The 23,224-nt window shown below is 37.9% G+C and overlaps 1 protein-coding gene across 3 annotated transcripts in view; it reads right to left on the bottom strand.

Annotated features, from left to right (window-relative positions):
• PLXDC2 (plexin domain containing 2) overlaps window positions 1–23,224 on the bottom strand; it is a 401,646-nt gene that overhangs the window by 205,882 nt on the left and 172,540 nt on the right. For all 3 annotated transcript variants that reach the window (XM_087825356.1, XM_016224708.2, XM_016224709.2), the window contains one exon: window positions 100–246. In XM_087825356.1, the coding sequence (XP_087681482.1) occupies window positions 100–246 (147 nt within the window). The remainder of the gene's footprint in view (window positions 1–99; window positions 247–23,224) is intronic.

The raw sequence follows: 23,224 nt of genomic DNA, 5'->3' as shown, positions 1-23,224 counted from the left end.
ATTTGAAAAGTGATCACAACAAAAAATGTTGACATGCCAATTAAAACAATTTTTTCTTCACAGCAGGAAAAATGAAATTCCAAATGTCAAAGCACTTACTGCAGCTTGCCGATGCGTGTTGGAAAGTATTCCATGGATCTTCACTTGGTCTTTTTCCATTTGGTCTATGTTCACCCATAAATCCCGGCTGGCAGAATCAGACGGACCATATATCCGAGAGATATAGTAATTGTGATCTGTGTCCTCCTGTAATAACAGAGAAAAATCACATCAAGAACAGAGCAGAGATGGACCTTGAGCGCATTATGGTAAGTGAGATAACCAGAGAGCAACGAGCACTGCATGTCTTATACATGCAATCTAAAAAAGCTGAACCCCTAGACACAGGGTAGAACAGTGGTTTACCAGGGGCTGGGGTTTTGGGGAAATGGGGAGATGTTGGTCAAAGGGTACAAACTTCCAGTTATAAAATGAGTAAGTTCTGGGGATCTCCTGTACAGCATGGTGACTATAGCTAATGCTATATTATATACTTGAAAGTTGCTAAGAGAGTAGATTTTAAATGTTCTCCCCAGAACAAAGAACTGGTAATTATGTGATAGGATGTCAGTGTTAGCTAATGCTATGGTGGTAATCATTCTGCAATGTATTAATGTACCAAATCAACATATTGTATATGCTAAACTTACACAATATTACACGTCAATTGCATCTCAATAGAGCTGGGGAGAAAAGAAGCATTTAAGTCACTATATATCCAACTCATATAATTTATAGAGTTATAGAAAGAGATCCATTAAAAAGAAAAAAAGAGTCCTCAAAACAAAAGAACAGACATTGTCCCTAAAATTCTTAAAATAAAAACACAAAATGTTACTATGAAGTTAGAAATGTTAGTATTCTTCAAAAGAGCCCAAGGAGTTAAATAATCTCTAATGGATGTGAATTAGATTTAAAAGAATGTAAAATTAATAAGCCTCTTAAAAAGAAATTGCTAAATAAACAAAACTTAGAAGAAAAGGTACACTGTGTACAATAGTCTTTCTACTACAGTAATTTTAAGGATCTCTCTAATTGCTGACCAAAGGAAATGTCACTTTTGGCACCATTTACTGAAAACCTGAACTATAATTACTACTGAGCTACAACACATTCAAACTTCTCTTCTTTAAAGCTAGGGTTACAATAGCACCTGCTTTCAGTTAAAGATCTTAGAAATGGAGATAATACACTTTTTTTCTCTATAATTTGGGTTACTAAATTCTACTTTTATTTGATTCTTGTTACTGATATCACCATGGCGTCTGTCACGGAACCTTATTTTTCATGTCTCTCACTCAACTAAGAGGTTTAAATGTTTTAAAAGGCAATTTTGCAGGGGAACACACAGAGAATCAAATGATTCTTGACTAATTCAAATTGCAAATACGTTTTTTGACCATGAGATATAATTGTGCATATCAATTTGAAGAGTCCGCTAGATAGAATATATTTTAAAACATTGAGGTATACGTAAGAACAATGATTACTGAATAGAGGGTCCATGATTTGAATAATAATGTTTGAGATGTGAATTTTGTCTAATGCATTTATTAGTTGTGCTAATTTAATAAAGTACAATTATTCTTGAAATTCTGTCAAAACAAGAATCCCAGGTATCTCTTCACAAGCCATCAGGCTAGATATATGTAGAAAAGTCACTACATAAAGGAAAGGAATATTCTAAATAGATTTTGCTGCATGACTAAAGGAGAAAATATGACCCTAAATGTAAATATTGAGAACAGTGATTACATGTTAACATTAAGATTAAAAAAAAAGTTCCCAAGTAAAGCTCCAATTAAACTTTGATAACATATAAATTATGTGTAATGAAAGATAAAAAATTTACACAGAGAAAGGAGAAAAAAGAAGCAGAAATAAGATTCTATGCAGCCCAGGAGAGATTCGATGTCTTAGGGATTCCAGCAGTCTCTTCCAAAAGATTAAGACATTGATTGTGTGGGTTTTGGGGGGGTAACAAGCATTTTGATTGCGTAGCCAACAGGTGTTCAAGTCCTCCCTGTTGTCACCACTGGAAACATCTGAGGTGGGATCCCTCCTTGCCATTGGGCACATGCCATTCTGCACATGTCACTCCAACGGCCACAAGGGCTGGTGGGTATCATGAGCACACAACCAGGGTAAGAGAGACCAATTAGTGAGACATCTAGGAGTTTAAAGGAGATAATTTTCCTTATTCTGATTGTTGAAATGTATAGGTGTGAGACTTGGAACTACCGCCCACTTTTGCGGCCATGAGGAAACCCTGCCTGAAGACCCAGCAAACATAGATAACAACAACAATCACTGCAAAGAAAATGCCAGATCCCTGATCAAGCACATATAAATGTGACCTACACTTGGGTATGTTCACCTAGATAAACCATTAAACTTATTTTATTGTTAAAACATGTTTAGTTGGGTAATTATCAACCAAAAGAATCATAACTGACAAACAAGTTTCTCTAACTTGCAACCAAAGGAGACTCAATTTAAGCAACACTGAATCAGGCAAACTAATACAGAGATTTATAGATTTCAATAACATTCAATTCTGGGTATTCCAGCTAATCAGAGCAGAAATGAAAACTTAAATCTAACCTGGCAGAAATCATCAAGTCTGAATAATAAACGACAATGATTCATTTAATTTTGAAGATTCATTGGTTTTGAAGAAAATTGTCAATGAGTTTAAATAAGAATTTTAATTTTTCCCTATTGCTAGAATTATTATAGAGTTCAGCAATATTAAGGTCAAAGATGTAATCTTCAGGTGAATTATGCAACAGATTCTATGGTGCTGCCAAATCCCCATATAATTACCAAACAGATATTCTCTTCAAAATTGCAGACTTTCACTATAGACTTCAGTATAATCATTGCAATCAACATCAATCAACATATTTTAAATGACTTTGATATTTCCTTTCACCCCTAAATCTCTGTAATTAACAAAGACATAGTCTTGAAGTTAACATAAAGAATATTATTATGCTTAAATAATGGATTATCTGCAAAAATATACACATTGCCTAATTAAAATCACTGATATGGATATGTGAAAATACACCTTTATTTATTTTTTTTAATATATCTTTATTGATTTCAGAGAAAGAAAGGGAGAGGGAGGGAGACAGAGAGAAACATCAATGATGAGAGAGTCATTGATCAGCTGCCTCCTGCAAGCCCCTGACTGAGGATCGAGTCCACAGCCCGGGCATGTGCCCTGACCAGGAACTGAACCATGATCTCCTGGATCATTGGCCAAGACTCAACCGCTGAGCCACGCCAGCTGGGCAAAATACATCTTTATTTTTACTTAAATCTGAGTTGCCCCAAACAATATCACACATATCACATCTTTGAAAACACTGAAAAGCTAAAGACTACAGCTTGCTGTTCAACTTCCATAGACCAATTGCCCATTGCCATGGCAACTTTTATTCAAAGAGGAAGACTATTTTTACCCAGGAATTTAGAGACATGAGTTATTAAATTCCAGGGAGAAGCATTGGTCTCAGTTATTCAGGAATGCCATAAAATAGCTGTCTTAAAAATGTGACAATCTAGCACTATTAAATTAAACAGACTGCATCTTGTCCTTTATAGGAGTAATGGTACCTAAGAGTTGTCAAAAGCCACTTCAGGCACAAAAATTTTTTTTTCTCTCGGAAGCAAACCATTTCTAACACCATAGAAAATAAAACAAAACACTACTGAGATAAGCCTAGTTGCCAATTCATTTAGGAAACCAACTGTTACTGAAAGTAGATGGCACAGTAGGTAGCTATAAACCCTGTAAGTCCATTTTTCTCAAATATGCCCAGAAATGAGCAGCCATAAACAGAGGACATAGACCAAAAACACAGAGGAAAAGGCATCATATCTGTAGCCTAACCTTTCTGCAACATGCAATTACACATTCCTACGCCAAGCACTGCCTTCTTTTCTATCAGGGGGGTTAAGGTGATTTTATGATGGATAATTTTTATGAATGCCTTGCATTACCTTATGTAGTAATAGCATTTGAACTCCAAATTCACTTCATTAAGTACTAAAAAACATCAAGAATATACTGTATGAACATCACTGTGCTAGTCATTTGAAATATATAGATACATAAAACATGATCAAAGTTCTTAGGTAAAGTTGTTTAGCACTGGATCAATTGGTTACCTCACAAAGACAGTTCCATAATAAAAAAAGATTATAATTTCAACTGTTCTGCCAGGTATTCATATATACCAGATATATAAATAATTTCTTATATAAATCATTTCACAAGAACTATATAGTGCAATTAAAGGTAAAGCTATTTTAAAGTATTACCTGCGTATATTAAACCCCTCAGAAACAAAGAGTTAAAATAGTTCTTTGTGATATAAAAAAGTCCTGTTAATATGAGAAACCAAAGGACATGAAAAAACAAAATAAAAAGAAGAGTCAGGAAAAAACTTACGGAGACAAACTCAGTAGTAACAAGAGGAGAACAAACATGACAAAGTTACTAGTCAGGACACAGAAACAGCCTTGAGAGGTATACACAAGACGAAACGGAAAAGAAAATGAAATACATGTCTAAGATAGACAATTACATAAATTATAGGAAAATATAGAAACTATATCATTTTTTCTTAAATATATATATTTATACATTTTTAAAAAAATTTAAGAACAATTCTTCTGAGATAAAGATCTGAACCTGTACACCTGTCCCAAGAAAATTTATAATTGGATTTTGAGCACTAAGAAATTTCCTAGTGAGATTTCTCACTGATTTTTTTTTTTTTTTTTTAAAGAAGTCTGTAAGTATCTAGAAGGACAAATCAAGTTCTCTAAGGAGGAAAAAATCTTGGGAGAGTCTGACACTTCCTCCTTATATCCAGGGGAAATAATGTCCACCCAATCTGAGAGAAGGAAGTGTGACTCAAGAATTTTTACCCTACCAAGGTGTAATTTAAGTATAAAGGTAACAAATATATTTCTAATATATACAAATGCAGAGGGAATGTACTATAAATGAGACTTTCTTAAAAATGTAATAACTAATTATACAACCAAATGAATCAAGAGGTGAATCAGACATGGTCTCAGGAAAGGAGAGGCTGTCGTCAGCATTAGATGGGAGCGCTGACTCCACAGAAAGTATGTTCAGAGGAACAGGACATTTCAGTTATTATGGTTATAAATTGCAATGTAAATATCAACCGCAAAAATAAATAAAAATAATAGTCTAAGTCAATTACCATGTTTCACAGCAGGTAACCAACAGATAAATCTGTACTATAGAAGTCTAGTGTTAAAAGTAAGAAACTCAAATTTTTAATTTTAAGAGAACCTTTGAAGGCAAATGTCTGAAACTAGTGGCCTGCAGAGGGCATGGATGCTACCAAAGGCCAGAAGGTACATAGTTAAATTCATTATTTTCCTCATGTATAATATTCGTAGTGCAACCCAATGTTATAGAATTATATCCGCCTTTAGTCTTCTATCTATCTTTCTGATTTACAGATAGATAGATATAGATGATAGATGGTAGATAGATAGATGACAGATGATGATAGATGATAGATAGATGATAGATAGATAGATAGATAGATAGATAGATAGATAGATAGATAGATGATAGATAGATGATAGATAGATAGATAGATAGATAGATAGATAGATAGATAGATAGATAGATAGATAGATAGATAGATGATAGATAGATGATAGATAGATAGATGATAGATGATAGATAGATAGATAGATAGATAGATAGATAGATAGATAGATAGATAGATAGATAGATAGATGATAGATAGATGATAGATGATAGATTAGATAGATAGATAGATAGATAGATAGATAGATAGATAGATAGATAGATAGATAGATAGATGATAGATAGATGATAGATGATAGATTAGATAGATAGATAGATAGATAGATAGATAGATAGATAGATAGATAGATAGATAGATAGACTGATTATAGATAGATGTGTCTCAAAGATATCTGGCCTATACTGATTGGTTATTTCTAGGGGGTGGGAGGGATTTGGGGAGATTACTTTTACCCTTAATCTGTATTATTTTTTATAACATACATTACGCATAATCCCTTCCTTTTTTTTCTTCACATAAAGCATTAAAAATATGTGAAGATGCTGAAAAGTATCAGTTGTTGATTCTTGGAATCAAACCACCAACATATTTCAGAAGACACAAGGCCATAATGTTATACACAGTTAATATAGAATTTCTATAATAAGTACTTTAAAAAGTGCTTAAAGAAGGCTCCCTGTCATATTATAAATCAGATACTGATACTTAATGTAGAGCTTTAAGATCAATAACTTAAAGTTGCTCTGTATAATAGCTGGTATATAAATTTCCATTAAACCATTTCTTTAAAATACTGGCTTCAATGACCTAACTGATGTAGAATGCAATCTTTTCCACTACTTACTGTAAATGAAATCGCATTAACAAAAATATATGAAAGTATTCATTTCTACTAAATTTTGAGCAAGAGATTAGAGTTTGAATCTTTATAAAACACTTTTATGTTATAAGCATTTTATTGACACATCAACAAGTTACCTCTTCTTTGTTCACTCATTTATGCAGAAATCATGTTTCATGTGTATAAGATAAAACCAATTTTTAGTGAGGAACATTTGATAGACTATATGGGAGGTAATACTGGAGAATTACTCAATATCATTGCTAGGTCTTGGCAACGTCTACCAGTCTAATTATACGAGAGACTCTTAACGAGTTGCTCAGGTTTTCTTTTTTGCTGTTATCCTAGTCTAACTTGCTGGCTTATTTTTAGGACATGTTTTCAAGGATCTCACCAAGAAGCAGTAGGCTCCAGACATAGCTATGGCCTGACAAAGTTGTGGGTAGAAGGATGGCAGGCAGGGTAGGGCTGGCAGAAAGGGGAAAGTGCTGTGGTTTCAGGTCTCAAATCTCTCAGGGTTCATCATATAAGTTCCGTCACTTTAGTGAAGTCAATTACACATTCAGTTCATTTCAGTGGATTGAAAGTGTGAACTTGCCTGTGCACATAATTCCTCTTCTGCCAGAGGTAAAATCATATAAAATCGTATTTCAGTTCAGGACCTGCAGGAGCAGTCCGGCAGAATGAGTGGTGGTTCTCAGCGGGGCTGGGAGCCTCGAGGGTGTCATGAGACATGGGGTGGATGAAATGAAATGGAAAGAGGTGGGAGCCCTCACCTTTCCCAACTACATAAGAAGAAGGTGGCTTACAGGGAATGCGGGGAGGGCAGATACTTAGGTTACATGAGTGTCTCTATTAATCAAAAGGGAAGGATAGCGTTTAGCTTTCTTTCACTGGATTTCCAATGAAGCAAATCAGACAATGTATTTAAATGCAACTGAAAAGCCTATGAACAGAATATCAAGGGTTATCAAACGAATCCATCAGCACCACAGGAACAATTACATATTACCTTCAAATAGCCTTCAGTATACATCAGCAAGTACCACAGCAATACCGTCTCAGATACTAAGAACAATTACATGAAATATAATTCAATTTATCGAAAATTTAAAATCAATTTCTGTCTTGTTGATTATATCAGATTTTTGCACCAGTTCTCCTTATGATCACTTTTTACACACACACTTGTCGTTTCTCTAAGAATGTCTACTTACTTGACCTACTTGCACACTGGTCTGTCCCCCTATAGCTGCCTATGGGTCTTACGAGGCAGGATTTATTTTATTAACTCTTCACAAGAATTTAAGTAAGTGACCTTCAAAAATGTAAGATTAGTTGAGTGTATGTGTGTATGCATGCACAAGCGTGTGTGCGAGAGAGAGAGAAAGAGTTTATTGTGAGATCAGATTACTGAGCAACACATAAAATTTGGGATTCCAGAAATATATCCATTATAAAAGTTTTCATTTTTCCAGTAACAATCTCTCACAGAGGATATAGTCTCTCATGCTGTGCAGAGAGGTAAACTGTGTGGCCAAAGAGGCACAGCACACTTATTTGTGGCTTTTCAAAATAATAACAAAAATCAAGACTCTACAATTCAGTTAAGTGACTGCCTAGATCTCCAGGCATTTTGAGATGGGATGGTATGTGTTTGTGTGATACATTTATTAAATGAAGCAGAACCTATTTTCCAACTGGATGTAGTATGCTTTTATCTGCCCCTGGGAGAAACCTTTAACCTTTGCCAGAATGAGCCTAGGAGACTATTCCCAGGCTTAGAGTGGTGAGAAAGAAAAGGTCAGAGAGAAATTCTGAAGCAGTTTTGAGTGAATTATTAACATCTCAGTTACCTTTTATAAATACAAGCAAGTCATCCCCAAACAATGGTCACTAAAGAGGTGCATTGCCAACTTACAAGGGATCTTTCAAGGTTCCAAAAATCTGTAATTGAAAAAGTTTTCAATTGAAAAAATGTGTAATTGGAAAAGTTAAAAAAAATGTGTATATATATATATGAAATTTCTATTAAAAGCCACAAAATTGGCATTAAGATAATGTAGCTCAAAGGAGATTTGTGTTGACATGCAGTTTCTGCTTCATTGCAAATTCTGGACTTTGTATAGGAAGAAGTTGAATTAGGTTGTATCTTAAATTGCATTTCAACTAAGGTTCTGACATCCTAAAGCCACAAAACAAATAAAAAGCAATTGCTAAGCACAGGATAGAAGAGTCTTTGGTTTGTTTAAGTGATACTCACCGCAAGAAATAAAAGCGAGCAGTTGCCCTGCCAGGCATAGCTCAGCGGTTGAGCATCAACCTAGGACCCAGGAGATCATGGTTCAATTTTTGGATAGGGTACATGTCCAAGTTGAGGGCTCAGTCCCCAGTAGGGAGCGTGCAGGAGGCAGCCGATCAATGATTCTCTCATTATTGATGTTTCTATCTCTCTCTCTCTCCTTCTCTCTTCCTCTCTCTGAAATCAATAAAGATATATTTAAAAAAAAAAAAAAAAAAGTGTGCAGTTTGAATAGCCAGTACAGATAGCTAGTTATAGTACAGGTACACTAAAGTACCATATTAATATGTACTTAATCATCATTGCTAACAAATTATAAATTGGCCTCAAGATTGGAGTAAAATTTCACAGACTTATTGCAAGGGGTGCAAGAATGCCTGAGAACACTATGTGCTATCCATATAAACTCTAAAAATCATGGAACTTGCACACACATGCACTATTTTTCAAATGCACAATAGTAGTTGTACATTGTGATGGGTAAATGTGTGATAATTTTACAGTGTCATTGAGTTTCTATATAATTCTTATTATGGTGCATTTTTCCAATCAACTGAAAAGAAATAACAATTGTGTGGGCGGACTCAAACGGTCCAATAATGAAAAAAGACCATCAAAATTTAAAAAGATAAACATTTTTGTTCTAGGCTTAGCATCCATAATGGGGTTAAAGCTTGGGTACTATATACATACTCTCTTAGTTAGTTATTTCTCACAGTTCTGGAGGCTGGGAAGTCTAAGATCAAGGTTCTGGCTGATTTGGTTTTGGGTGAGAGCTCTCTTCCTGGCTTACAGGTGGCCACCTTCTTGAGGTGTCTTCACATGGTGGAGAGAGAAAGTTCTCTGGTGTCTTGCCCTCCTCTTATAAGGACACTAATCACATTGGATTAGGGCTCCACCTTTATGACCTCAATTAATCTTAATTACTTCCTAAAGGCCCTACCTCCAAGGGCTTTAACGTGAATTTTGGGAGAACACGATTCAGTCCATATCACATACAGATAGTTTCTTTATTAAGTTTGGATTAGTAAAGAAGTCCTAGATTTATTAGCTTTGAAAGTTCATGTCATTTTCTAGTACTAATCAAAACTGCCATTCAAGCTTTCTAATATAGGAAGACTTTTGGAAAATCCACAGAGCTCTCTGACTTGGCCTATTTCTTAGGAAAAAAATGAGAAATGACTACTCTTTATAATTTCAAAAGGTTATGGAAAACATTAACTCAGAAACAACTTTTGAAAATTATAACTCAGTTGAGAATTTTCACATAACCAACATTTTTTAAAAAGTTGGATGGTTTCCTCCTACCAACTGGTAACCACTTGGCCAGCATTCTCATTTCTAAGGTAACTGTTACTATCCCAAAACTACCCAATCTGGTCTCTCAAGTGAAAAGTTAATATACTTTTAATTAGTCAGAGTTTTTTCATATTGTTTCCATTCCTTTAATGTCAAAGAATGAAATTTTTCTTCTGTCATTTTTTTCTTTTCTTATAACTTCTCATGTCCTCAAAATTTGACCCCTGAGTCTGTCAGTGATTAATAAGCAATAGACAAGCTGTGAATAAAATTTTGCCCAAAGAGGTTTGACATCACTTACACTTAGAATCAGAATCTAATACTAATTTACATTTCTAGGTAACATTTTGTGAATAAAGTTAACTTTCTAAACCTCTATTTTCAAAACTATGAAATGAGAATTAGAATAAAGAGAGTCACATCACAATACTGGGGATAGGCCCTTGAGGTAAACATGTGAATATATGTTGGAAACTATAAAGTGTTATTAGATACTACTTTTGTTTTGTTGACATAAATATTGTAGATAACACAAAAACAGTATCAGATATTCTATATTTTTATGGTACAAACATGTGTTGAACTATGAATTCTCCTCAAGTATCAGAGAATGAAAGTTCAAACATTCTCACCATATTGAATTCATGTGCTCTGTCCCTACCATCTACCATTGGATTTTTAGTGGTTGGTCTTTATTTTGAATCTTTTACTTTAAAACTAAGTAAAGAGTTAATTAAACACATATTTATGTGAACTGGTATATAAGTTTAACTATCACTTATAAATGCATATAATATTCCAAGTTCTCATCTTGACACATAATATACATTACGCATTTAATCCTAGCAACAACTCAATGATTACAAAGAATCTAAAGCTCTTTAGAGTATGTTACATGACATCACTTAAATCCCAGCAATATAAAAACAGTTCTGTATAAATTCTTCTGTGTTCTTTCCAGTTATATAATATCTTTTAGGTATTAAAATTTTTAGGACCTCAAACAAATTACATTTGGTCAAATTGTTTCCATGAGGCTACTTATCAGGTTTTCTGTAATAGCTTCCTCATGGATCTCGCTGCTTCTCCTCTTGGTTTTCTTCACTTTACTTTCCTCAGAGTGGAGTAATCCTTTTAAAAGTAATCCTAAGCAGAAATCTGATCACATCACTCTCTACCTCAAATAAGACTTCCCATCACACTATAAAACCCAGAGTCCTCATAAACACTGTGCATGACACAGCCATCTCTTCAACCTCACCAACCATATTGGCTTTCTTGCTTGCCCATTAATACACCAATGTGCCCCACCATCACACTGTGCGCCTGCTGTTTTATGCATCTGGAATGATCCTCCCCTATTCCACCATGCTTTAATTCTTAGTCTGCTTCAATTTCCTTTACAACATTTTTTATCACCAGACTTTTAAAAAAATGTATCACTCCCCTACCCCCATTTAAAGTATCTCTCCCTCTCTTTCTTGGGTTCACTGCTATGTTCTAGGGATTAGACACTGTCTGCTACATAACAGACATTCAGTACTTATTTATTGATGTTAGAGCTTCTTCACATTTCTCAAAGCTATTTTCTTTGGCTTTATTACCTCCTAGAAGAGATGTCAACCTGGTGGATTCCTTTTTTAATTTTTTAAGGTTTTATTGATTTGAGAGAGAGAAGAAGGGAGAGAGAAAGAAAGAGAAACATTGGTTGCTTCCTGTGTGTACCCCAACTGGGGATCGAACCCGCAACCTAGGTATGTTCCCTGATGGGGAATCAAACCCGAGGCCTTCTGGTGTACAGGAGGATGTTCCAACCAACCAAGCGACACTGGCCAGGGCCATGGTGCATTCTTTTTAACACTAAGGAAGAAGTAGGAGATCATATACAAACAACCCAAGATCTTGGTGGCTTGAAACAACTGTGAGGATTCTGTTGAGGTGGCCTGGGTTCAGCTGAGCATTGCCACTGTCCTACAGTGTCAGCTGGGTCACTGCTGGTTTGCAGCCAGTTCACGTGTTAGCTGGGGGTTCGGAGTTCCACACGGTGTTGGTGACACGTTTAGGGTTTCTATCTCCATGTGCCATCCCCTTCTCAAGAAGGCTAGATTGGGCTTATTCACAAGGTGATACAATCCAAGAGAGTAAGAGTAGAGCAGCATTGTTCTAAAATTACCAATGCCAGATTCAAACAAATATTTTTGTAACATGGTTCTGCTGACCTTGCAGAAGGAGTCTCAGATCTATAAAGCCGGCATTCATATCCTGCAATAAAATTACAAGATAGCTAGAAAAGATTTTATTTCAGTGCAGACTGAGAGGTATGTTTTCCTTTTTTGCTTCTTTCTTACAAAAATCATACAGGGGAAAATGAGTGTTATTAGTATCCCCCTTTCCTAGGAACTAGCTTGGAAAGATCTCAAGAAAAAAAATATATGGAGGTTAAATTTTCAAGAGACCACAGACTAATGCAGGAAGATGCTATAAAATGGCCTGTTTATTTACAACCATTTCTTTTAAGTGTCACTCATTCAAGCTAACAAGTATTTATGATCCGTTGATTATGCATGTGGAAGGCCTTGAGCTTAGTGCTGAGAAGGGCAAAAGATAATTTACAATACAGTCCTTGCTCTCCTGAAACCTGCAACAGAGTGAGATAAACAGGTACTCAGACATCTCTATTCTAAACCAGTGTCAGGTAACACAGTCACTTCCATAAGCCTTCCAAGGAGAAAAATGTCCTTCAGTTTTAGTGACTTAAATCAGGGACGGCGGGTTCACAGAGTCACGGTATTTAACGTGGGCATTGGAAAGCGACTTGGAACTACAGAGAAAGACTGGTCTGAGCATAGGGGGAGAGGAGGAAAAAGCCAGGAAGGCTGCAGGAACCATGCTAGCACGGTTAATAAGGGAAGGGGGCAAAGGCAACTAGACACTAAGCCTCATAGCCAGGGAGCCAAACTGGCTAAGCCTAACGAGCGTGGAAGCTGCACGTCCACACGCTCCGGAGACCAGCGCGCCCTCCACCCGTGGGACCTAATCCTCAAAGTGGGGGGAAGGGCTGGTTACCCGCCACCTGCTGTGACTCCGGAGGGAGAGACACCAGCGCCGGGGGGAGGGGGGGGCCCCCCCGGCCGACGCTGGGCGCATGCGCGGTAGAAGCCGAGCAGGCGCGGTGGGGGGAGGGGCTTCCACTCCGACGCATGCGCAGTAGGAGCTAAGGTGGCCACCGTGGAAGGGGAACCGCTCAGCGCAGGCCAGCGAAGGCTTGGGAAGGAGGTTGGTTAATTTGAAAGACAGCGGGCACCTTCCTTCCCAAGCCTGAGATACTATAACCAAAGCTGAACAAAGGCGTCTGTCGATAGCATGCGTGTGCTGGCATGTGCAGAAGCTCCAGCATGTCCGCTGGGTGTGCAGCGAGCACAGCTCCAGGCGCGGGCCCGGGCGAGCGCAGCCAGGAGCGGAGCCTGAGCCGGCCGCGTGGGGCTAGAGGCCGAGCTGGACTCGGCTTTGGCAGGCACTGGACTGAACTATGCCCTGCCCATCGGCTTTGGCAGGCACTGGACTGAACTATGCCCTGCCCATGCGGGGCCAGTGGCACAGCCTTTCTAGACCCTGGTCCTTCGTCTAGGTTTGATGAAAACAAGGCTGGACCTTTCCCACCGCAGGATGGAGCTGAACCGCCTGGCGGGGATGACACAGGCTCCAGGCACCTGGGGACAGTCCTTTGTGTGTGTTCCAGCTTCAGTGAGTCTGACCGCTAGACCTCGTCTTCCTATGCACGGGTCCCCAAGATGCTTTCCTTGCCACACCGCAAGAACCCATTTCCATCGGCAACCAGCAGAACAACAGGCCTATGCAGAGGAGCCATGGGAAGCGAGTACAGTTAGATATGTAGAATTTAGACTGCACAGACCCTAATGGATTAAGTGTGAACTCAGAAGGAACAATCTAGAAAATAGGATGGACTAAAGACGGGGGAGATGAAAATCAGACGTTAATTTAAAGTTATTGCAAAAGTCAAGAATAAAATCATAACAGCTCCAAATAGGTAGCTAACAGGGAAAACAACAGGGAAAGAGACTTTTGTGAGAAAGGCTAAAGAGCACTAAAAATGACCCTGGGGCATTTAGTCAGGACAACTGGACAGTGTGACAGTTCAGAGTAACTGGTGTCAGTTAATATAAAGCAGAACGTAGAGTACATATCATTTTAAATGCTACAAAACACATATCGGAAATAAATATCATTGGTTTCCAAATACAGTGCATACGAAGAGTCACAGAAACAAGGACTTGGGAATAACTAGATATAATTAAAAGACCTCCCATATTGAGATAACACCTGTATTTCTACCTTACTCTCTGAACTTGAATTAATGTGCAAGGTGGGACAAACCCATGAGCTAAGGAAAGCCTTTATCTGCACAATAAAATTACTTGGCTATTTTTTAAAAAATTCAAAGCCCAGATCATATGCAGACCAATTAAATCAGAATCTGGTTTGGGGTACAGACTGTGACCCCAATTGTGCATAAATGTCTAGAAAACACTGACTAAGAGAATATATCACCTACTAGCTGAAATTTCCAATTTGAACATGTTCTATATCTACATGATCATGTCCAAACCAAGATGTAAGAAATAAAAAAATTCAACTTATGCTTAGAGAGATTATCAAAATTTAAGAATTTCATGTTTTTAAATGTTGAGTTTACTACTTTCCAAACTACATGCAGCAAGGTTTATATTCCAGAGAACTGTAGTAGTAATAAACAATCTATTTGTGTTTGAAATGGTGACTCTTAGAGTTGTGACCCTGCTGAAATTGATCTCAATAAAGAGGGCTGAGTCCACATTTGTTTTCCTTACTGGGTGTAAGATCTAGAGAATTTCTGAGATATTTTCTGAGTGTTTCATAAGTTGCATCTTACATGTCCCAAATAGCATAAATTTGGAATCCTCATATCATGATTTTTGCTGCATTAATCTGACGTAACATTTATGTGCCCCTCCCCCCCAGGTATACTAGCTTTGAGACAAGTTTCAAGGTAGAGCACCCTCAAGAGTGCAACAGATATGCCGTATTATGAGATACTAACACAATTTTAAAGATCATTAGTCAGTCTACATATATATAATCATCAGGCTTTTCATAAACATACAGTGCAAAGAATTAAACAGTGGTAAGTTGAATGTGACTACCCCAAGTACAATAGTAATTATAAACAGCACTTAGTATAAGGTTAGAGTTAATTTGATTTACTTGTATATTTCAAATGAAAATTTCTCAAGAAACCAGGACAGAAACTCTTAATTTACTGATCTCCCATTAGAATGCTATATGTATTCAAATACTTGTATAAGCAGATAATTTCCATTTGTTCATGGATTTACTCTGTCTCTGCTTTGATATCTAAGTGGTTTTCTTCCCAAACTTACAATGTGAGTAAAAGTTGCTTAGAATGGTCATTAGTTAATAAAATGAATTCAGCTAATTTATAGATACAATTCAGAATATTACTTGATGGTGAAAACATTAAAAAGACAACCTGGGCCCCGGCCAGTTTGGCACAGTGGTTAGAGCATCAGCCCACGGACCGAAGGGCCGAGGATTTGATTTCCTGTCAAGGGCACGCACCTCGGTTGCAGGCTCGATGCCCAGCCCCAGTCTGGGAGACTGTGGGAGGCAACCAATCAATGTGTTTCTCTCACATGGATGTTTCTCTCTCTCTCCCCCCCCCTTCTCCCTCCCCTCCACTCTCAGTAAAAAAAAAAAAAAAAAAAAATCAATGGAAAAATTATCCTGGGGTGAGGAATTAAAAAGCACACAAAACAACCTGAGGAGAAAAGTAAAGAAAACTCATGTCAGTTATCCTTGGATTTTGCTTTGGAAGGAACATTATTACCCAGGGAATAAAGGTGGAGAGGGCAGAGATTGTGGGGAACAGAATTAGGAATAAAATTCCAACATTCACTCCAGAAGAAAGCGGGTAGTAAATATTCCCTGGAATCAGACGAGTGAGAAGAGGCATGTACACACAGTTCATCAGTATTCCATTACAACTACTGTAAAAGCCAAAGTCCAATCTGGGTCTTTGCACTGGGCAATTTTGACTTGATAATTTATAAATAATCAGTCTAATATGTAAAACAGACTTTCCCAAATCCAATACATATTTGGTTCCCTGAGGTAGCAGGTATTTTATATACAAGGTGAGGCAAAAATAGGTTTACAGTTGTTTGTATGGAAAATAATACAAGAATAAACTGTGTTTCACGTACTCACAACTGTAAATCTACTTTTGCCCCTCCCTGTAACTCATCATGATCTAGAGGTCTTTATTGCAAAAATAATGCCAACAGTGGTTTGCAAAACATGTAGAGGAGTAAGAGACATAATTTTCAAAGCCAAGGAAGCAAAACAGATTGCCTTGAACACGAAAAGTGGTCATTTCCCTCACAGTAGCTTATTAAGCAATAAAATCATTCTCAGGTTAATATTTTCAATGAAGGAATTCTGGAAAGTGGCTACCTAAAAATAACTTCTTATTAGCATACTTATCAAGGCATTTATGATATAGGAAAATATTTTAGAGCCATGATAAAGGATCCAGAATACAGTGATTCCCAACGAGTAAAATGTGGAAAAAGAAAAAAAGGATAACTTTAGTATTTTTTTAATAAGATACATCTAGTAACTCACCTATCATTTACTCTAATATCATGTTCTATTTCTTTTCATTGCTTTCATTTTCAGAAACAATAGGGATTGTAGATAATATATATTTAAATGTCATTACTTTTCAAATGAAAATATTGCTTTTTTTTTCAATTTTGGTTTTATGATGATACTCAGACTTCAGAGGTCACTGCCACAGTGTTTTATGCCTTCTCCTTTTGAGGTAGATTAGAACACCTTTAAAGAATCAAAAGTATTGACCATAAAATTGCTGAGTTAGAGCCTAGAGAATTTCTCATGCGCTGACAAAGCATATTTTATTCACAAGGTCTCTAGGAAAGTTGTGAGGTTTCCATGTCAAAGTTAAACTCTCCTTTCCCCTGAAAATGATGATAATGAATCCAGCAAATACGTATTTCCATGTGCTTCACATTTCTTCTTCACGGTATCCAGCTCTAAAGAGCTCCTAAGGCCATTCTGGCTGCCTGTGAATGGCTGGTGCGCTGTTGTGCCGCATGGAGAGCCACAGTGAATCTTCAAGCAAGGGAGTGGTGGTGGTGTTTGTTCACGTTTCTGATCTTCTAATCCTTAATCCAGAGAGCGGATTCTGAGGGTCCTCTGGAGACCAAGCTGTGCATAGGACCAACAATGCCTGGGGAGTACATTAGTTCCCAAAGAAATGCAAACTCCCTTATGTGGCTTCTAAAGGCCTCTAGGCTCGGACTATAGCCTAACTCTCCGGTCTCTTCTCGTGCCATTCTCACCCACCTTGGCCTTCCTTCAGCTCCTGGAATAAATCTACTCCTCCCAGCTTACCCCCTTCTCAAAATGCTGCTTTCCCTACCTAGACTGTTACATTCCCCACCCTCCCCCATTAATGTTTCCACATAAATTTCACCTCTTTGGAGATGCCTTCCACAACTCTCTTACTTTAGAAGACCCTTCGCATCCCAGGTACCAACCCTTATCTCTGCACTCACTTTGTTCCTTCGTATTTATGATTCTAGATTGATTTATTTACTTTATGTCTGTCCAGCCTACCAGACTGCAAGCTCCAAGAAGGCATGTTTCATTTCTCCTTTATTTACTAAAAAATACTAGCAATTGGCGCAATTAAATATTTGTGGAATGAATAAATGAATAAATGGATGAACAAAACTGAGGGGTCCTATTGTCTTATCTTGTGAAAAAATGTATTATGAATTCCTAATTGTCAGTTTATAAATAAATTTCTACTATTTACCCAATTGTAAGTTGAGGGACAGTAGCTTGTTAGCTACTAGTTCCAATGGTTCAATGATGAATTCTTGCTGAGTACAATTGTGAGTTCAGCATTTTAATAATAAATGAAATAACTAAAATGCAGCTAGGGAGAAAGACCTAAGTGAAGGTCTGTAGTTCAGTTCATGTGAAAAATGAATGGTGAATAGTTCACTGAACAACAAAGAGGAACTGGCCTTCCTGTGCTCAGAGTCAGAATAAGGATTCCTGGATGAATGGTTTGGGGATAAAATATTTGGCTAAAGATGAGAAGACATTTTAAAAAATTATGGTGTCAAAGGCAAAAATGTCCTCTTTTAAACAGGCTGAAATTCCCACTAGAAGACACTGAGCAAAGGCTGTTGGGGATGTTACAGCTAAGATTCATGTATTTGAATTTTAAAAAGCATTTTATAATGTATCAGATTATCTAACTATCTTTAACTGTATTTAAACTATGTTCAGTTTAGCTATATTTAAAAATACTCCCTGAAGTATTTGGTAACTAAATAAACAATTTGCTATTCAGATAGGAAAAAACCTGAGATCTATCTGACTTTTCAAAAAAGCTCTAGATTTATTTATTTTTGTCTTCTCCACCATCTTTTCTTTCTACATTCCATTTCTACCTTGTACTCATTTATTTGGGTCAGAGCTCTAAGGACACTATTTTACCTTATGCAACAATATTTCAGGCTAAACAGAGTTATCTGGGTTCAAGAAGAAAAACAGTGTTAACTGCTATTTAATTTTCTCACCAGGCATTAATGTCCATTGAAGGCTGTATGCAGCTGTGAGTGATTCTGTCAACACACAAAATGTGGTAGATGTGAAGGATTTAGCTAAACAATGCGGTTTCCAAAATTCTATAGCCAAAGTTGTCAGATCATTAAGGAAATATTGTTTACAAAGAATCAACCATGAATAGAGGGATTCATACAAAAAAGAAGTTAAGCAATCTCTCCAAAGCCACAAACAGAGTTCATATGAATTAGGAAAGAAATTTTAGTCTGGTCAATTGAAGCAGCTACTTTTCTTCAAGATAAAAGCTATCACGAGTTCACTGGTAATTGCACTATGAGGAAATGGGCAAAAAGATACAATATGAGGCTGTCACAGTCATGCAGCCAGTCACATAATTGAATAGAAGGAGGAACATCATTAACCAGTGTGACCAAATTCAGATTGGAAGGTTAGGTGTTCAAATGTTGGAAACGTCATAAGGACCCATTTCAGAAAATGACATGTAATACAGAATCTCTTTACATGTACCAGGTATCTTAGCCTACTTGGGCGAAAATACCTTAGACTGAGTGGCTTACACAACAGAAATTTATTTTCTCACAGTTCTGGAGCCTGGAAGTCTGAAAGTGGGTGCCAGAATGATCAGGTTCTGCTGAGAACCCTTTTCCTGGGTTGCAAACAGGAACCTTTTCACTGTGTCCTCACATGGCCTTTCTTCAATATTGCACACATGGAGTAAAAGGTCTCCCTCTCTATTCCTCTTCTTATAAGGCCTTCAATCCTATCAGCTTAGGGCCCCACCCTTATGAACTCATTTAACCTTAATTACTTCCTAAAAGCCCTATCTTCAAATATAATCACATTGGGGGGTTAGGGCTTCAACATATGGATTTGGGAGTGACACTGTTCAGTTCATAGCACCAGGTGTCAGTTACCAGGCATCAAGAGAAAGAGTTACAGTGTGGTGGTGCCCGGAAAATGGCCATTTGGCATCGGGAGCCAGAGACAGGCATGTGGGTCCGTATCCTGGCTCTGCCAATAATCTAGGCTGAACCCAGCTGCTTCAATACACCTCTAAAGAAGACGCTCTGTGGATGGTATGGCTTATATCTGTAGAAACTGCTATAAAATTGAAAAGAATGCAAAGTCTCAGATGAAGAGTTTTCCCCTGAAATAGTTATTTGGTTGAGTTTCAATCTTTTTCCCCTCCAAGTTGATATGCAAATTAGAAATGCTTATGACTATTTTATATATACTGAATCCCATTGAATACACAGTGATCGTATGATGACACAGTTTAATTTGTTTTTGTTTTTTATTTTTTTAGTAAGTTGGTTATAGACCAGACCAGACCACACTTCTGTCTTATTAAAAGCTGAACTTTTTGCCAGTGCTTCTAAAATTTACCTGCTTTGACTTTCTAAAATTTTTCTGCTGGTAAGTCTACAATGTTTCAGTCTTTCAAAAAAAAAGATGATTGCTTGAAGAAATCTCATTGTTTAAATTGCAATATTTATATGTAATGAATAGAATATGCAAACTTTATTCTCATTATGTCTAAATACTCTGGAAATGTTGGGATATTAAATCAATCACAACCAAGCAGAAGGTTTCTCATAAGTGCAATTTCATGCACTACACTATGTCAGAGGAACAAGAAAATAATCTTGGAAGCTTCCTTCAAAATAGCCAGTTAAAGTGAGACCTCTAAAACCATCTTCCACTTTTTGTTTTCGATAACATGTTTTCAAGGGAAGCATTAGGAAGAAGTCGACCTACACTGTAAGTATAGGAGAAAAGCAGGGCAGAAGTCGTCTGGAATATATGTCCAAGAATCAGATTGCATTTGATTGAATTCATCTTTATACACATAATGCTGCCTCTGGGGTACACAGGAAGGCAACAGTGAGGTGCCTCCCAGGACCTGGGAACTGGATAGCTTAGTAAATTTCTATCAAGTAAGATGATTAGTCATCTGTTTAGTACATTCCAACAATAGCATCTGGTAGTCCATTGTGTAGATGGGCCTGTGGACATATTTTATTTTGCCATCACTGTGTTGGTCCACATGCAATTAAGGAAAAACAAATGAATAAAGAGCCAACACTTAAGTGTATATCTCTTGAGAAACTAGGTTTGGTACTCTATGCCCATGATCCCCCATGGCCCCAGTCTGCTGAAGCTGGGCAGCAGCTACCTCATGGGGCTTGGCGTTCTCCTCTGTCTGCCACAGTCCCCTGCCCCGTGATTTTCTTATATCCTGGAAGAAATTCCCTAGCAATAAATCATGTCACAGGTGTTTCTGTCTCTTTTTAACACCCGACTGTTACCAGCATGACCCTAAAAGCTCAATCCCCCCTCAAAAAAAAACCCACTCTGAGTATCAATCCAATGATTGTCTTTAAATCTGAGACTGAAGAGCTTCAAAACATGTAGAACCCAAACAAGGCAATTTTAGTGAAATCTCAGGAAAACAAATTTGGAATGTGCTAGTAATTCAGAGAGTGGAAACCTAATCTACTATATGGAATTCTCTGAAATGAAAGGGAGTAATCAATCAGAAACAGTGGTTAACATAGCCGTTTTAAAAAATGGAATTCAATTACTTCATGTTAGAAGTAGACAGATATATAATCCATCAAAAAAATGGGAAGAGAAATTCCAGATTGATGATATCCAGGGGAACTTGGAACCAGGTCTCACCTGATTCCCAATGGGAGCTTAAGACTTGGATTACTCTATTAAAGGGAGCCTGGGGCAGTGGATAATTCACTAAGGAGTAAGTGGGTGCAAAAGCCTGGAAGGCCCCAGTGTCTTCCTGAGCCTCGTTCCCTGGTTTTCTACCTAAATGCCCAATGGCCCTGCCTATCTAAAAGTATTATGATGCCTGCTGTCAACTGACAGAGCCCAGTTAGCACTCAGGGCAGGTAGTTTAAGATTCACAGCAGTGGCTTCAGGCTTTCTGTCATCACTGGCATGAACAGAAATGATGAAGGTGCTTCTCTGTTCTCCATCTCTGTCTCCAGGCATGTGTGCTTTTGCAGCATTTCGGCCTGTGGTTGCCTGAAATGGGAAGTAGACAGAAAAGCAGCAAAGTGGATAGAAACAGGCACAGTAGAAGCAAAATGACCGGAGCAAGAGCAGAAGATGCAGCAGCTTGCTGAAGCCAGGGGATACTTGTCTTGCAAGTGCGCCCTCACCTTTGCAAACTGCTGGAGGCTTCACTTTGCTCTGCCCCAGAAACGCTGCAAGGAGTGACAGTGCTGATGCGGCTGCCGCCTCTTACTACTATTTTGTATGTGGACAGACTCGAATCTGTAATTCTTCAAAAATACAATTTAGGCCTGGCCGAGCGTGGCTCAGCGGTTGAGCGTCGACCTGGGATCCAGGCGATCGGGGTTCGATTCCCGGTCGGGGCACATGCCCGGGTTGCGGGCTCGATCAATGACTCTGTCATCATTGATGTTTCTGTTTCTCTCTCTCCCTCTCCTTTCCTCTCTCTGAAATCAATAAAGATATAAATAAAAAAATTAAAAAATACAGTTTAGGGGGGTGGGGGGAAAATGTGTGCAGGTAGCATGAGCTTCGATCAGCACAAGTAGATGGGGGACTCCAGGGCACACAGCGTGGTTTCCAGACAGGCACAGAGGCTGGACCACTGTTCCTGTGCCCGAGGTAAAGGTGTCCACACCATGGCACGGTAGGAACACTCTCAGCACCTCTGCAATCAGCTCACTCTCTCTCATCCTTCATCTTGTCTTTTGCAGAAGAAAATGGTACCCAGATCATGTGAGGATGGAAACAAACTTACTGTTGTACAGAGAATCCCAGCGGACACCCTCTCGCATAACCCCCTTCACTACTCATTTTAATGTGGAAATGGCCAACACAAATATCAGGCTTTCGTTGGTAATCTAATTCTTGTCACATTCTATTTTACTTACAGTCCAATCACAAGTAGGTCTTGGTTTTCTTGGTCAAAAAGGAAATAAAGTCTCTCTATTCTTTCTGGGGTTTATGTCAAACCATCAGTAAAATACTATCCTCCCTGCGTCCAATAATATTTGCTTCAAATCAATGGATGTTTTATGAATATCAACAAAATATCTGACCTTGTTTCATCCCTCTGGGAAGTTGTGATCAGAGTTAGATTTCCCTACATCGGGTCTTCTGAAATAGTCTGATCATTTCATAGTTCTGTGGTTTGGAGCAACATCCACAGAGTTTTATTGCCAAACCATGTTTTAAATAGAGAGGCCCTCTCACTTATTCTAGGAGAGAGTCTACTTTATACCTTTCCCTTGGGGTTGCAGTAATGGGGACATGCAGAATGGTTTCGGAGTACACACATTGTTAGTAATATGTGAGTTTCTAGTCAAGAGAAATACTCGGTTGAGAGGAGAAATTTGCCATGAAGAAAAAAGAGGGACCACAGTGAGCAAGCCTCAC

The sequence above is a fragment of the Miniopterus natalensis genome, chromosome 1, assembly GCF_054644295.1.
Source record: "Miniopterus natalensis isolate mMinNat1 chromosome 1, mMinNat1.hap1, whole genome shotgun sequence".
Taxonomy (NCBI): Eukaryota; Metazoa; Chordata; class Mammalia; order Chiroptera; family Miniopteridae; genus Miniopterus; species Miniopterus natalensis.
This window is presented reverse-complemented; position numbering and strand designations above follow the sequence as displayed.